Source organism: Malaya genurostris, chromosome 1, assembly GCF_030247185.1.
Source record: "Malaya genurostris strain Urasoe2022 chromosome 1, Malgen_1.1, whole genome shotgun sequence".
Taxonomy (NCBI): Eukaryota; Metazoa; Arthropoda; class Insecta; order Diptera; family Culicidae; genus Malaya; species Malaya genurostris.
The window spans coordinates 91102850-91120171 of record NC_080570.1 but is presented as its reverse complement, the minus strand read 5'-3'; the positions used below and the strand labels follow the sequence as shown (position 1 = coordinate 91120171).

At 36.1% G+C, this 17322-nt stretch overlaps 1 protein-coding gene across 2 annotated transcripts in view; it reads left to right on the top strand.

The window, feature by feature from the left end:
* Window positions 1-17322, top strand: part of LOC131440701 (glutathione hydrolase 1 proenzyme-like) — a 147510-nt gene that overhangs the window by 86038 nt on the left and 44150 nt on the right. For both annotated transcript variants that reach the window (XM_058612214.1, XM_058612213.1), the window contains exons 8-10: window positions 5442-5642; window positions 5699-5945; window positions 6008-6152. In XM_058612214.1, the coding sequence (XP_058468197.1) occupies window positions 5442-5642; window positions 5699-5945; window positions 6008-6152 (593 nt within the window). The remainder of the gene's footprint in view (window positions 1-5441; window positions 5643-5698; window positions 5946-6007; window positions 6153-17322) is intronic.

Genomic DNA, 17322 nt, shown 5'->3' with positions numbered 1-17322 from the left:
TCTTCAAATTCTTTGTGTTCATTTGATTCAATTTTGTCGGTCGAAAAGTCAGCACTGCAATGAAGACTCCACCTCCAGATTGTTTGTTAGATAGTGCTAAATTACGGTCATGCCGGAATACGTTATAGTTATTTCCAAAAATTTCTTCGCATTTTACGCTTTCGTCCCAATTACTTTCAGTTCCAAGAATAACTGAGAAAGAAGATAATAAAATATTTTGTCGAACTTTTTTCATTTTGGCTGGGCTTTTCATGCGATTGAAATTCTGACAGTAGACACGAATTTCAATCGCATTCTGTTGTGAATGCGAAGAAATTTGAGGATTTGAATGAAGTGTAGTGTCACTTATGTCATTATAGGATACTACCTCGATAGAGGGCGTCGCTATTTCCGAAAATTCGGCCTTGTAAAATTGTGTTCGGGTTCCCGGATTAGTTGGAGTCGGCGGATGTGTTCACTTGTCAAAAATTTCCCATAAGAGTCCAGGTCGGCCAGCGCTTCCTTAGGTTTCATTCCATATTTCTGATGCACATCGATGAAGATTCGTAGGAGGTGATCAGGTGTTTTTAGGCCTTCTGATGCTAATAGCATTTTTATACTAGTTGGTGTCATACCCTCGATGCATACTGTAGGTTGTTGATTTTTCATGTATGACAAATACAGACGGACGACATGCATTATTTTCGGGTCACGAAGTCTTGCTTTTAAGAAGCGTTCGTCGCCATTTGCAGATTGTGAAGTAAGACGTACAATTGGAGGACGTATTGGATCAATTTCGAATTAGCTGTCTGTATTCATGTCCTGTGACACTGTAGATGTATTTATGTTCTGTGATATTGAAGATGTGTTCACATAGTTAGTGGGTGGTGCAGCTTTGATGTCATTACTTCCTAAGACCGGAGTAGTGTGGTTTTGAATACTTCTTGTTCCTTTGTAAGGGTTGATTGTTTCACCCTTTTGAAAATTTATGAATTTTGAGGCAATATCTGCATCTGGATGCCCGGAGAATTGAACCCGTGCAGCTGCTAGTAAGTCTTTGTCCAAGGGTAAGGTATATTGTAATGACATATTATTTTTATTGTTGTTGCAGGTATTGTTACTATTAGTGTTCAAGTTGCTGTAGGAGTGCACGTTGTTGTTGCTGCTGTTGTTGTTGTTTTTATTGCGTTTACTGTTTGTTTGTTTGTTGTTGTTGAAATTTGTATTATTTTGTTGTTTCCGCTTCCGATGTTTCCGTCTGAGGTTTGCCTTTCCTGCTTGTTTTTTTTTTGCAGTCGTCGAGTGCGCTGTTTCTTGTCATGCTCACTCCAGTCTCGTTTCCAGATTTTTTTACTTCCAATGAAGCATGCTTGAATTTCCTCCTCTGTTTCTAAAGTTGTGCTGTCGAGTTCAGGAGTACAGCCCAATAGTTCTTCTTGTAGGCTTGGATGGGCGAATTTCTTTTCTGGCCTTGGGTTAGAGAATTCTGACGATAAAAATTTAACTTCGTCCATAATTTGGTAGACGATTTTGTTCGTGTCTATGTTGAGATTACAAGCGTCAGCATCGATTCTTGTTTCGAATTCGTCAAACTTGTGAAGTAGAGCTGCAGTGCATTTTTCGATTGCCGACTGCGCATTAATTGCCAGTGTTGCGGTAAACGATATTGTAACCTGTAAATTATTTGCTGTTGAATATAGAGTTTACATTTCATCGAAGGAGGTGGAAAGTCTGACAGCCGATGATTTACTTAAAAATGGAGTTGGTCGTTTTAAAAACTCCATGCTTGAGGGAGTTAAGATATTCGAGTGCAAGCAATTGTACTCAGCATCTAATGTCGATGGAATGAAGTCTTATAGTCCCTCAGATTCGTTTCGAGTAACAATTGCCGGATCCTAGCCATGTCTATATCGATAAAATTCGTTTTCCTATTCGGCTTTTCGTACCGCATATTATGAATTGCACGAACTGTAAAAAATTCGGACATACAACTACTTATTGTAGTAATAAACCTAAATGTATAAAATGTCAAGGGTCTCATAAGGATAATCTTTGCGATAAAGATATTGAAAAATGTGTTTATTGTGGGGAGAGTCCTCAGATGATCTTTCAGTATGCGCTGCATTTGAGTTGCGTAAAAACAAAATGAGACTTTATTTAAAAGCACGGTCTAAGCGCACATATGCAGAAATGCTTAAAACGATCATTGATGTCCCACCTTTAGAAACCGAAAACGGGTTTTCAAATCTTGCGGAGCCAGTGGAATCTGACTCTGACGGAAATAGTGAAGATACCTCGTTTGTCACTCTTCAAGGGTTTGTTAAGAGGAGATTAAAAGCAAAGCCTTGGTATTATATTCCTGTAGTGGAATTTGACCTTCTGTTTCAACAAACTTCACAACCGATTTAGAGTGTACAGAACCAGTGCATGGCTGGTGCTACGATTCTACTGACACTACGAATCCTTCCAGGTCGAGGCTTGAACATACGACAACTGGTTTGTAAGACTAGCACCTTACCACCACCACCAAACCACAAATTACCAAAAAAAGGCACCTAAAATTACACCTTCAAAAAAAGATCCCCGTGTTAAAGCTAAAAAGCCAAATTTAAATCCAAAAACTGTACCTCCTAGTTTTTCAACTCCACGTTTTTGTTCACCTCAGCAATTAATATCTAAACTCGCCAAGAAAAATTAAAAATACCCTTATGACAACCTCTGAATTGCACAGGTAGCCAAGTTTGGTGATAAATTACTGATTTGTTATGGAATTATGTCGATAAATACAAACAATTGGGCTGACAGCTTCTTTATTAGAGACCGTATAAATATCCTTACGATCATCTTATCTGCAATCTTCTAGCCAAAAAATGTCGATTTCGCAAATCTCGACACATCTCGATCATCAAGCCGTAACAAGTTCATAACAAAAAGCTATTTTCGTAGCAAGTGCTGAAATAAGTCTAGTCTCATTAGTAGTTAAAATATCAAAAGTATCATAAAAAGAAATATTTTAGATGTGATATGTTGATCGGGGTGTTGCCTCAAATTTTCGCTGTGAAAAACACGCAAATTTGTACTTTATTTTACTACCCAAATTACTGTATACGGCTCATTTTTCAACCAATTCTTGTTTGTTAGGAAAACTTTCTGCTGATTTGCCATTCATTTCGAATTTGGCTGTCGTTGTCAACGTGTTGATTATGGCGCGATGGAGGCATCTCCAAGCGAAACACGAAGCGGATGAAGCAGGAGACTCCAACGGAACACATATCAGTATCGCACCCACGGTCAACCTGGAAATAGATAGCGGAATAGATTCGAACTCAACTCGTCACTCTCCATCACGAACGCCTTCTTAAAAGGCTCTTATCAGAACCACCATTATTTTATCATACTGGTTATTGCGTAATATTTAATTGTGTGTCAGAATGTTTAATGTATTTAATTTCTACTTTAGATTAGGTGTATCGTTACAAACTCTAGTAGTGAAAACTAATTGATTTTCGGAAGTATAAAGAAAGAGTGTCAGTTTTATTCGTATTCACGGCGTCCAGTTATGGCTCTGACCAGTGATGGCATTTCACTAGAATAATACACCAGTGTGTAAGTTCCATTCCTACACTGCGGATGCATTCGGTGGGCACCACACCAAAAGGAAAGCACACTTCTTCTCAGTGTCCATTAGATAGACTTTGAATGTGTGCTTGCGTTGAAAGATACTGGTGCAAGAGAACCACAGTCTCTTCGCATGAATCGCTCTCGCGTGCTCTCGCCTAAATACACTCAAATGATCACTGGTGCGTAGTGGTGAGTGAAAACTTCTGTGAACTTCAATTAATAGAGAGTTTATCTGGCCTTGCTATTCCTACCTCTGCATTCATGTCGTTGATGACAAATTTTACATCTGTAGGTGGGTAGCCTTTATAAGCATGTTCTAGCTGCACGTAGAACTTTTACTCTTACTCTGTTTAACGTCCTAACAAGCACTAGGACGATTCCGATGGTGGTATTGCCACTTTTGATTCGAAAAGACTTTTTTAAAAATGTCGGAGAATCTTTCCATTTTTTGGTAATATTTTTAATTCGAGAAAACGTGTTTTTGGTTCAGTGTATATAACGCTTCAAAACTTCAATTAGCGGAAACCCAGCTTAACCGTTTTCAAACAAGGAATGGTTTATTTTGAAGAAAAATTATTATTTCATATAAGATCTTTAGAGCACTATAATACTTCATTTCCAATGTCCAGCACTATTTCAAAATAAAAGCAGCGAAACTGTGAACCTGCATTACTTCAGCTTAGTTATAGAAAAGAATTAATAAACTTTCAGACAGATAAACAAGCAACAGCAATATCTATGTTGAGCCATTTTGAGTTGATTAGTTTTTTTATGAAATAAAATAAATTATTTATTTAAATATTATGTACTATAGAAGAGAAAATATTTTGTGACTCGGTGATTTTGTGAATAGCATTTAAAGCTCATTCGATTTAAAAAGTTGCCGACTCCTAGGCCTGGAATTGATGTAAGATTTTGTTAAATTTCTAAAGCCGTCTATTTTTACTACTCTATGTTTGCTTGATAAGATCCTTAATTAACATTAACATAATTAGGATAGCAAAAAACTAGTTTTTTCGCCATCTCTCTCTACTTTATGTTTTAAACTCAGCTAACTGCGAAAGTGCTATATCAAATAGCATAGGATTTTTTTCATGTTTTGAGCTTGGTGAACAGTAGAGTAAGTCATACATACATAATGGGCATTCGACCAAAAAAGTTGGGGAGCCACTGGTCTAGCCGTTTCTGAGAAATTGAAATGATTTCAGGTTTGGAACGCACGAGCACTTTTCCGGTACTTCCGGAACCAGAACAATGATTCGGTATACTAAAAATCAACGCATTCGGTCATTGACTAATCATATCTGCCTAATTGAAGAATTACACGGCTAATTGAATGTATTTGGTTCGATTTTTTCGTGCCATGTACAAAAATACAGTCCTGAAAATAAAATTTTTATACCTACCCTGTAACTCCGTAATTTTATACTTAGCCTGTAATTCTGTAATTGTCCCAAATAGAAGCATTCAAACGAGCTTACCTTTATAGAAATCGGTTAAGTGATTCCCGAGAAAATTTAACATAAAACATATGCGTTTTGTCAATAACGTTAATCATTATATCTCCGAAATCGGAAGTGACAGCCAGTTGATCTTCGAAATCAATTCACAACCCAATAATAACTTTCGAATGAGTTAAGGTTTGTAGAAATCTGGTCTGCCATCTCGGAGAAAATTGACCGGAGAGAATACTCATACCAATACATCTCCGGAACAGGAAGTGGCAGCCACTTGACCTTCGGCTTTCAATCGAGTTGCTGAACTAGAACATTTGAAGAAATATGTTTGCATATGTGTATGCAATACGAATACTTATCCCTGCTTCTGTTCAATCTTCACAGCCAAATGTTTTTTGATGAAAGGACGAATGCATTTTTCAAACCCGGAACAGTAATTAAACCGAGAAAACTATGTGATACTCTTGAATATATTGCTACAAACGGTGGAAACTCGTTGTATAAAGGAGAACTTGCGAATATTTTTGCAGAGGATTTGAAGGATTTAGGCAGTATTATAACTAAGGAAGACCTCGAATCATATAAGTATGTGTAATGGTGAAATAATATAAATTGAATTAGTAAAACACTTATCTTTACAGTGTACGATGGAATGATTCAATTTCAATTGACATTAACGGAGATACTATGTATGTGATCCCGCCGCCTGCTTGCGGTGTCCTAATTAGCTTCTTGATAAATATTCTAAAAAATTACAACTTCAAACCTGATGATTTATCTACCGTTAATTCAACTATTCTTACCTACCATCGGATCATAGAAGCCTTTAAGCATACTTATGGAAAACGTACACTGATAGGCGATCCAAAGTTCTTTAACATTGATGATGTGAGTATTATTTATAGTTTGATTCTATATCATCTTCCAAAACAATGTTACTATTCCAACAGCTTGTTCGAGATCTCACATCCTCAGACTATGCCGAACAGATAAGATTGAAAATACATGACGACACCACCAAGCAGTTACCACAAGATTATGGAGCTCAATTTTATATGGACAACAGTCATGGAACAGCCCATATTTCAGTTTTAGGTAAATATTGAATCAATATTTATTGGAGCCGAATTCTATTTCAATAGTATCAACAAATAATTTCATTTGTCTAGATCAAAATTGAACAAAGTTCAATGTTTGCTTAGCAATAGGTCAGAGTCATTTCGCCGAAAGACGTTTCGCCGAAAGCCATTTCGCTGAAAGTGTCATATCGCTGAATGACTCTTTCCCGAAAGGGTCATTTCGCCAAATACCATTTCGGCGAAATACTCATTTCGATAAATCCTTGAGTTGTCTTAAGGTAGCGCTTCGCCGTGGTCACGGGAGTTCGCTGCCTATCCCGGAGTTTCACGCACTTTACCCAAAATTGTGAGAAAACGGTAAAGAAAACGGAAATTCCAAGAACATACGATTCTAGATAATTAATTTTTCTATCGATTCGTATATAAACTGTGCCTGATAAACGTTTTTATCGAAAGATTTCGTGCGAGTTTTAAAAATAAATGAGTTTTTCCTTATTCTTTCGCACGCACACAATGTCAACGCATGCATTGGGGTGTGAAAAATGCCACATGCGGTAGACGCTAACAACATTTCTTTTTTTTTCGTTGTCCGTTCTCTCTGTGTAAACATTGAATAAAGATGAGTAGAAAATGTAAGTAAGTGTTACTACTTTGTAAAATAATTTCTATTCATGTTTCAGTAGAACCAGAAATCAGTAATGATTTTCATCGCTACTAGCTTTGAAGCTTTGTTGAAAACGTAGCACATCCCTACATATGCGAGTTGTTTATAGCGAGAAATGGAAAAAAGAAAACAAAAGGTTTAACAAAACTCGCACGAAATCTCGCGAAAGAAAAGCTTTCTAACTAATATTTTTCGCCAAATGCATAGTAAAATCATTTACCTACAATCGTATGTTTTTGATTTTTCGTGAATCGGGTTACTATTGGAGAAATTTGCAATTTAGAGTGAAATTTCGGCGACAAAGCAAGAGGAAGCAGTGAGTTGTCTCGCTTCGACTTGACCACGGCGAAGCGCTACCTTAAGGTAGCGCTTTGTCGTGGTCAGGTGAAGTCCCGGGTTTCACGCACTGTACCCCAATGCGAGAGAACGGGGAAGAAACCGGAAATTCCAAGAACATACGATTCTAGATAATTAGTTTTTCTATCGACTCACATATAAATTGGGTCTGATAAACGTTTGTATCGAAAGATTTCGTGCGAGTTGTAAAAATAAATGAGTTTTTCCTTATTTTTTCACACACACACAAGAAAACAAAATGGTTAACAAAACTCACACGAAATCTCGCGAAAGAAATCCTTTCTAACTGATATTCTTCGCCAAATGCATAGTAAAATCTTTATGTTTTAGATTTTTCGTGAATCGGGTTAGTATTGGAGAAATTAGTAATTTCGGCGACAAAGCCGGAGGAAGCATTGAATTGTCTCGCTTCGACCTGACCACGGCAAAGCGCTACCTTAATATCGTAATTGGAATTTATTTAAAATAAAGACAAATAAAAGATAACATCGTAACCGCCCGTTTTGTTGACCTTCAATTCTACTTCATAAATATTTGATATTCAAAATAACGGATAAATGCATTTCTCCGCGTTCAATCCAGAAAGACTACTTTCTTTCATAAAAATCAATTCATGATCTTCAGAACGGAGCTTCCAAGAAAACTTATTGACTATTGTTAGCTACTAAGCATCAAAGTGTTTACATATTGCACATATTTTTACATTTTGCCACACTGTCCAAGCTGTCAACCGCTCGTTCGAACCTAACTAAAGTAAAAATATTTCCGTAGTCCGAGCAAACGAGGTAGTTACATGTTTGTATGCGAAAAGCCACCTCTTCCTAGCTAGCGTCGCCTGGCTCAGCTGACGTCACCTGGCTCATCTTGAGTTGTTCATTGAATAGAAGGAATAGAAAAATCTTAATCTAACAAAATCTACAAATCCTGTTTGCCCTGTAGTTCCGGAAGTACTATACACAACAAATTTAGGAATTCCGTATGAAACTGTAAGACTTTTCCTTTGAACCTATAAGTTTGTGAAAATCGGTTTGGCCATCTTGAGGAAAAGTTAGTGAGATCCTTTTTGCAGTTATTGATCATTATTTCCAATTCTTTCGAAACCGGATTCAGATGATCGGAATAGCTGAAGTTGGTGCGTTTGCCAGTAACAAATATGGACCTACAAATTGGAACAGGTTTGAACCTAAATTAACCTAGGTTTACTATCTCATGATCTATTTCGATTAAACCAATTAAACCAAATCTCATAAACGAATCGAACCTGCGTTTCTGTTACTTCTGCATATGTAAGCCAAGATAAACAGCATGAATCGCAGCATAAAACATGTAGTAGGATTAATATTATTATTATTATTATTATTTTATTATTATTATTATTATTATTATTATTATTATTATTATTATTAATAATAATATTACTATTAATATTATTAATATTATTATTACTATTATTATTATAATTGACATCACTTCGCCACCGGCACGGTATTACTGCACTACCGGCTGTGAAAATTGCATATTTTTTCAAATAAATTTCAATTCATTGACATTTTTTTATTCTTTCGGTCGCATTTATCATAAATAGCTAAAATTTTCATCAACCGCAGCACCGTCTTTTACAAATATCACACACTAGTAGCAGAAATCCGTAACCGTTTCGTTTTTCTTTTATCGTGTTTATGAACAAGAACGTTTTCTTTATAGCAACTAAGAACAAAGCAGGCATCGTTCGTTTTGTGTTTTCTTCTTCCACGTTTTACGTACCGGTGTTGTACACCGGTATATATCATTCTATATAAACTTGACACTCATCGCCCTGTTACTGCGGAACTGGAAGTCGGATCCGGATGAAATTTCTCAGTAGCATTAAAAAAAATATGAGCTTTAATTCAACTCAAGATTTGTGAAAATCGGTTCAAGCATCGCAGCGAAATCGAATTGAGTTCTATTTTTGGAGTTATTCTTCACCACTCTCGGTGCTTCTGGAACAGGAAAAGGGGGGACCAGTAGTGACGAATTAAGTTTATATGCCCACAAACAAACAAACAAGCTCTGGAAACTAGAAGAATTCATCAGACAATTTGATGGGATTCGTACATGTTTTTGGCCATCGTTCGTGGAAAAATACTCATGAAATTTATAATTTTCCACTTATCATGCCTTAATTCTGGAACTGGAAGTCAAATCCGGATAAAATGTTCTAAAAATGTTTAGGAAACAAAAGGACCATTCATTTGAATCTTAGATTGTTAAGAAAATTAAGTGCACACTTTTTTCTAATTTTCACATATTATCGTGTAACCGACGACACGACCTGGCACTCGTCTATTAAAACTGTATCGCAAATCTGACTACCCCTCAGTAACTCGAAATGTTAGAACGAAATTACTTGAAAATTTGTTAAAACTGGCAACTCGATTTGATAAATTATTGATTTCGAATAACAGATACCTTGGATACTGTTATTCAAAAACATGTTTATGTAGACAAACAAAACTAACTCCGAATCGATATATACCAGTCGCGCATTTTACTACTTTGCCTAAAAACAAGAATCGGCCCTTAAAAGTTAAGTGAAACGCTATGTTTTTGCGATACGGATAAGTTATATTATTTTATTTGCACCACCAGTAATTGTATGCACCGGAAATTTGATACCAAAGCAGTTACCAATCAACTACATCATCATCTCATACCATTAGAAAAATTCAATAATGAATTGAAACTTTTGCATAGTTTTCATAAAATCTTTAAATTATGCGACTAAGAATTTCTGCTAAGATCGTATCATCAGCATTACTATTTTTTCGCGCCATTGAGACAAACTTTTGTTTTATGACATTTGCTAACCCTAGAATAGTTTTAGTATGACATCTGGATAATTCTTGGAAATTCTCTTGAGAAGACTTGAAACGCATCTCCAATAAAGATCTTCATGGAAAACAATCAAGCTTTCTAGCATGATTTAGCAGAGAAATAACATAAATAAATGCATTTTATTGTTACTGACTCAATGTTTAAAGGATATTTGAAAATAGCTTAAATTTAATACTGGTGTTTCAAAACGACATCACAGAATGCAGCAATTTCATTATCGTTCATTTCCCATTGATTTAAACTTCTGTAAGGGTTCTTCTAGTGTTACGAAATAATGTTTTGGTCTCAATTGAATGCATAATAAACGAAATAAACATCCTGCTCCACGTTTTTTTTAGTTTTAGAAACAGTAATTTTTCTTGATTATTAGCAAATACACATTATAATAAATTCAGTTTCGTCTTGTGTCCATATTATTGCAACAAATTTGGAAATATGTGGCTGCACACAAGAGAATAGATCGCTTTATTCCGAAATTAATCCTTTTTTTCTTGCATTTTCGTGGCTACTGACAATGGAACGGGATGGTTTTCTAGTTTGTATATTGAAATACTAGTATCTGTCTGTCACTATTACGCTAGTATTATAACGAAATACACTAAGGTCTCTTTTTGCACGGTTTTTTTCACACGTTTTTTTATACACGACTTTTTTATGCAATTTTCGAAATTAACGTGGTTTTCTTTTACACGGTTTTCGCAATTATTACGGTCTCAGAGAAAAACTTAGAAATCACTCTAGTTCAAAAAACGACTTTTTGGAAAAGGTTTTTTCTTGAATCGTTTATATAAAAGTTGTAATATATCAGATTAAAACAATAAAACTATAATTAGGACTAATAAAAACACTTTTTTGAATTGAAAACATTTTGCAAAAAATCATATATTGAATAATTCTGTATAATACTATTCTTTAATCGCTGCCGTAGATAACACGACACCTTCGCCCTGGCATACTATACGTTATATTTTCTTCGTCATCGTTTGAGAAGAGTGATGCTTATCTAAAAAAACCCAACTTAGTCCACTTAGTGGAATTTTCTGGGGTCTTGAAAATTCACCATAGGGGGGAGGTACGTGAAATTTCCAAAATCGAAAAAAAATTTGATTCCAAAAGGCTTAGAATTGCATGAAACGTCACGACTTTTGGCATCAAAACAATATTTCGATTTTTGTACTCCCCCTATGATGCTTTTTCAAGATCGAAAACCTTTAGCGCCGGACAGCACCCCTTACGCATGTCCGATTTAGCTCAAATTTTGCATGAGGACATTTTTCGAGGTCCTTAAACTTTTGAGCACTAGCGCTTTACGAAATTAGAGGTGATCCCAAAATATTGGCACCCTTATATATATATATATATATATATATATATATATATATATATATATATATATATATATATATATATATATATATATATATATATATATATATATATATAAATATATAAATATATATATATATATATATATATATATATATATATATATATATATATATATATATATATATATATATATATATATATATATATATATATATATATATATATATATATATATATATATATATATATATATATATATATATATATATATATATATATATATATATATCACAGGGGTAAAAATCAACGTATTTTGTTTGTCAGTTACGTCACTTATACAATCTAATCTCCGGAACAAAAAGCCACAGCCATTTGCTCTTTGAACTTCATCAATGGCCCGACAGTAGCTTTAAAAGGAGTCTAAGTTTGTTAAAATCGGTTTAGCCATCTCTGAGAAAGTTGAGCGCGTTCAATATATAACACTATGGGTCTCCGAGACTTCATTCGAAAGGCAATTTTCCAGCAATTCTAATACCTTTCTATAGAGAAAGGCAAAAATGGGCTGTCATACGTTGATTTGGTGTCAAACTTCAAATTTAATGTCTAAAAAAGGTAATCAAATTAAGTTAAATGGTATAAGGTGTACAACTTTGCTTCCGCCGTTTTTTTTCCAAAATCAAAAGCTTAATTGCAAAAAAGTGCTTACAGATGTATTATTCAAGGTATTGTCCGTCGCTAGTAACAATTTTCTCCCATTTTTCCGGCAATTTTCGGTTCCCGGCTCGATAAAAGAAGTCCTCTTTTGACGTTGTCCATGAAACAATCCATTTTTCCAACTCTTCGAAGGATTGAAAATGTTGATCAGCCAGGCCGTGTGCCATCGAACGGAATAGGTGAAAGCCAGAAGGGGCGACATCTGGGGAATACGGCGGGTGGAGCAAGACCTCCCATTTCAGCGTTTCCAGGTACTTTTAGACCTGAGGCCGAGCATTGTCGTGTTGGAGGATGACTTTGTCATGTCGCTCTTGATATTGTGGCCGCTTTTCTTTTAGCGCGCGACTAAGGCGCATCAGTTGCGTTCGGTAGCGATCTCCTGTGATGGGTTCACCCGGTTTTAAGAGCTGATAGTTATTCACACCGAGCTGATCCCACCATATACAAATCATAACCTTGGCATCGTGAATATTCGGTTTTGCCTTCGACGAAGTAGCATGCCCGGGATTCCCTCATGATTTTCTGCGTTTAGGATTATCATATCGAACCCAGTTTTCATCACCGGTTACGATTCGATGTAAAAACCCCTTATGATTTTGTCTTTGAAGCAGTTGCTCTCATACGGATCAGGGTCATTTCGCCGAAAGCCGTTTCGCCGAAAGTCATTTCGCCGAAAGGGTTATTTCGCCGAATGTCATTTCACCGAATGTCATTTCGCCGAATGGGTCACTTCGCCGAATGCCATTTCGCCGAAAGGGTCATTTCGCCGAATCCTGAAATCGTAATTAGAATTAATTTAAATTAAAGACCATTGTACTTCTTGAGTAATGATTGATTGTTGTACTCTTGAATAAAGATTAATTCATGAACCTCAGAAAGTAGTTTCCAAGAAAACTTGTTGACTATTAGCTAGTAAGCACCAAAGCAATTGCATAGGTGTATCTACCAGGCAAATGTAGGTGGTATTTTCCGTTTATTAAGTGAAAATGAAAAAATATCTAATGCGGCTACGCCACATCGTTTTGGTGCATGTGCTGTCCGACCTCGCTACCGCTCGTTCGGACCTAACTAAAGCAAAGAAACTTAGCTTTGAGTAGACCGGGCAAACGAGGCGGTTACAGGTTTGTATGCAAGAGGCCGCCGCTTCCGACGGCGGGTCGGCGGCCGTCTTGGCTTCGGCGGCCATCTTGGCTTCGGTTATGTGGCTGCGCCACATCAGTTATACAGGAGATATAACATGCAGGAGATATGACCCTTACGGCGAAATTACCCTTTCGGCAAAATGAACCTTTCGGCGAAATGACCCATTCGGCGAAATGACCCTTTCGGCGAAACGACTTTCGGCGAAACGACTTTCGGCGAAATGACCTATTCGGCGAAATGACTTTCGGCGAAATGGCATTCGGCGAAACGACTTTCGGCGAAATGGCTTTCGGCGATATGACCCGCTCCCCTCTCATACAAATAGACAGCGCTCGATGTCCCTCGGTTTCAACTCGTACAGAACCCAGTTTCCTTCTTTCTGAATCATGGGATGTTTTAAAATGGCTTGCTGACTCACCCCCAACGATTCGGCAAGCTCTTTTTAGGTTTGGCACGAATCTTCATCAAGCAATGCTTCTAGTTGTTCATCTTTGAAGGTTTTTTCTCTTCCACCACCATGTTTGTCTTCGACATCTAAATCACCATTTTTGAAACGTTGAAACCACTCCCGACACGTTCTTTTACTCAGAGCAGCATCACCGTAAGTTTCTGAGAGCATTCGATGCGCTTCAGCTGCATTTTTTTCGAATTGTAACAGAAAAGTGAAACTTCCCACAAATGGCGAGAATTGGGCACATAAACAGACATTTTCGAGCATGAATAATACGAAAACAAGAACAACTGTCACTGAAACGGGATGACAATTCGTTAGGCACTGTACATATTCACTTTAAAGGTATTATCATCTATGTATTTTGACCAGCCACAGCCGGTACAGCCACCTATCGGAAAACGGCGGAAGCAAAGTTGTACACCTGCTAGAATTCGGAATTACTTGCTTCACTAGTGGGATTTTTTTTGATAGATAATTATCTGTTTCATTGGTTATCGAAATTTGACCAATTTGTTCCTTTTTGGGTTTTGATATTAATATTAACACTAATACGTGATCCATAGTGACATGTCTATATTTGCCATTTGCATTATTTTTCTGTTAACAATACAATTTTACTGAAAAAAAGTTGTTCAATGATAAAATAAGTCCTTATACAGGGTGATTTTTTAAGAGCTTGAGAACTTTTTTAAACAATAAAACGCATAAAATTTGCAAAATCTCATCGGTTCTTTATTTTAAACGTTAGATTGGTACATGACATTTACTTTTTGAAGATAATTTCATTTAAATATTGACCGCGGCTGCGTCTTAGGTGGTCCATTCGGAAAGTCCGCTTTTTTATCGACAAATTTTGTTCAGCGATGAGGCTCATTTCTGGTTGAATGGCTACGTAAATAAGCAAAATTGCCGCATTTGGAGTGAAGAACAACCAGAAGCCGTTCAAGAACTGCCCATGCATCCCGAAAAATGCACTATTTGGTGTGGTTTGTACGCTGGTGGAATCATTGGACCGTATTTTTTCAAAGATGCTGTTGGACGCAACGTTACAGTGAATGGCGATCGCTATCGTTCGATGCTAACAAACTTTTTGTTGCCAAAAATGGAAGAACTGAACTTGGTTGACATGTGGTTTCAACAAGATGGCGCTACATGCCACACAGCTCGCGATTCTATGGCCATTTTGAGGGAAAACTTCGGAGAACAATTCATCTCAAGAAATGGACCGGTAAGTTGGCCACCAAGATCATGCGATTTGACGCCTTTAGACTATTTTTTGTGGGGCTACGTCAAGTCTAAAGTCTACAGAAATAAGCCAGTAACTATTCCAGCTTTGGAAGACAACATTTCCGAAGAAATTCGGGCTATTCCGGCCGAAATGCTCGAAAAAGTTACCCAAAATTGGACTTTCCGAATGGACCACCTAAGACGCAGCCGCGGTCAACATTTAAATGAAATTATCTTCAAAAAGTAAATGTCATGTACCAATCTAACGTTTAAAATAAAGAACCGATGAGATTTTGCAAATTTTATGCGTTTTATTGTTTAAAAAAGTTCTCAAGCTCTTAAAAAATCACCCTGTATTACTATTTGAATGATACGAGAAAGGCATTATCACACCGCTAGGTGGATTAAGAAGGGTTTTCTTTCTATTCCATTGATTCAGCACACGTGTTTTACATTATATACTGACGTCATTACTTTCAAGACGTGGTCTTTTACACACAAAAAATTCGAATATCAATTTTCAATTCATAACCGTTAAAGCATAACAAACGAAAGTTTCATATTGACAGCAAAGAGTGACAATCAAGTGTGAACCCCGAAACCCCATTGAAGTATTCGGCAGCAGCTTCTGTTTTTTCTTTCAAGCTCTAATTGAATTAATGATCTGAAAAGAATCGTGTTATCGTCTGTTTTCATGCAGTAGAAAATTAAACATAAAGTTACTTTGCAGTTCTGTACGTTTCAATATAGGGTAAGGGCTCCCTATTTCATCTCATTTGTAAGGACGTCGCCTTCAAACCCCGATTTAGCCACTAAAATCACTATAACTATTTCATATAACTGCTTCATTCGCCTTGCTCCACGTTGAGAATTGATTCACATTGCTTGAAAATTTAACTAATATTCATAAAACAGCTAAAAACACTTATGATGTGTTCACTACTCTGCTCCTAATTCCATCTCAATGGATTTTTATCCATCCTATCGTTGATCCTTTATTCATCGTATAAATTAGCAATGGTGACAGCAATCAAAACAAAATATTCCACTATTACACTCTCACCCATGCGTATGCGGCTGCCAGATGGCTGACTAAACGCCGCCAGCTGGAAAAATATGGCTGGCAGACATTCTGGTGACCGACTGCCTAACCGCTGCCATATATTCAACTCAAACGATGCAACCGTACTCACCAGGATTTTTCCACATTATTATTATTGGTAAAAAATTTACTCGTTGAATTATCTAATTAATGGGGCATCTTTTAACATCATTTTATTAGTGAAAACAGATAGAACAGATATAGACTTTATATGCAAAGTAATACATATTTTCTATGAAAACATCTGGCATCTCTGTGCACAGCCGATGAAACACACACACACTTCACAGCGTTATGTTGGCGTATAGCGGAATGAAACCAGTGCTACTAGATTTGTCACAATGGTTATTTCATTAGTATTTAACACGTTCTTTCTGGTAATATTCGAAGCTGAAACCGTTTTATTGAAATATTAATATCAATAATATAATTAAACTAATGTCACGAATACCAAAAACATACTTTTTGATAATAATTTGAAGAAGAAAAACAATTTATTTTTTTTAACAATATGAGATAACTTGGCAACTTTGCAAAACCAAATAAGATGAAAACAAAGCGCAATCAAGTGAACTAAGTGAAAAACTTTCATCTCATATTTTTAAAGACTTTTATTGTTTGTCGGGTAGTTTTTGAAGTTTTAAATCGTTAATTAAACAAGTGGCAAGTGAACATTACTAATTATGAAGTCATCCAGCATTCAATGGTAGTGTAATTGTGCGAAAAAGTGATCATGTTTTGAGACGAATCGATTAGTAGATAATCAGAAACATGACGAACTGTAAATCTTGAGACGAAAGTGTGTCCTAAATTGAAAAGTGAGTTTATTTTTAATGAAAAAAACGATAAACGAAGAACTTAAAACCGTTTCTTTCAATAGGAAAGTGTGACAATAGCTTTTATAATCATTTTAAAACATTTCAATGTTTGGTTCAGGTAGGTTGTAAAATATTATTCATGTTCAAAGTAATGAGGTGAAGGGATGAGATGGAAATAGGAGCTCAGATGAAATAGGGGGTCGTTACCCTAATATGAACGCAAAACTAAGCGCTAATTGAAAGATACAGTTATATTGATTGAAATGCAATCCAATTAAGTTTTGCAACGATGATGGTTTTCAATCAAACTTTCGATTCAACTGATGTTTACTCCATATTACTATAGATTTAAATATTTTTTTTTACTTTTTTCGGTATTTTAACGATATCAAACTAACTAGAGATTATAAGAGGAGAAAGAATATGAAATCATAGAGCCATAGTACTCAAGGAAGAGCAAGGATGTGAAGAATAAAGTGCGGAAAAGTGAGACGTGACAAG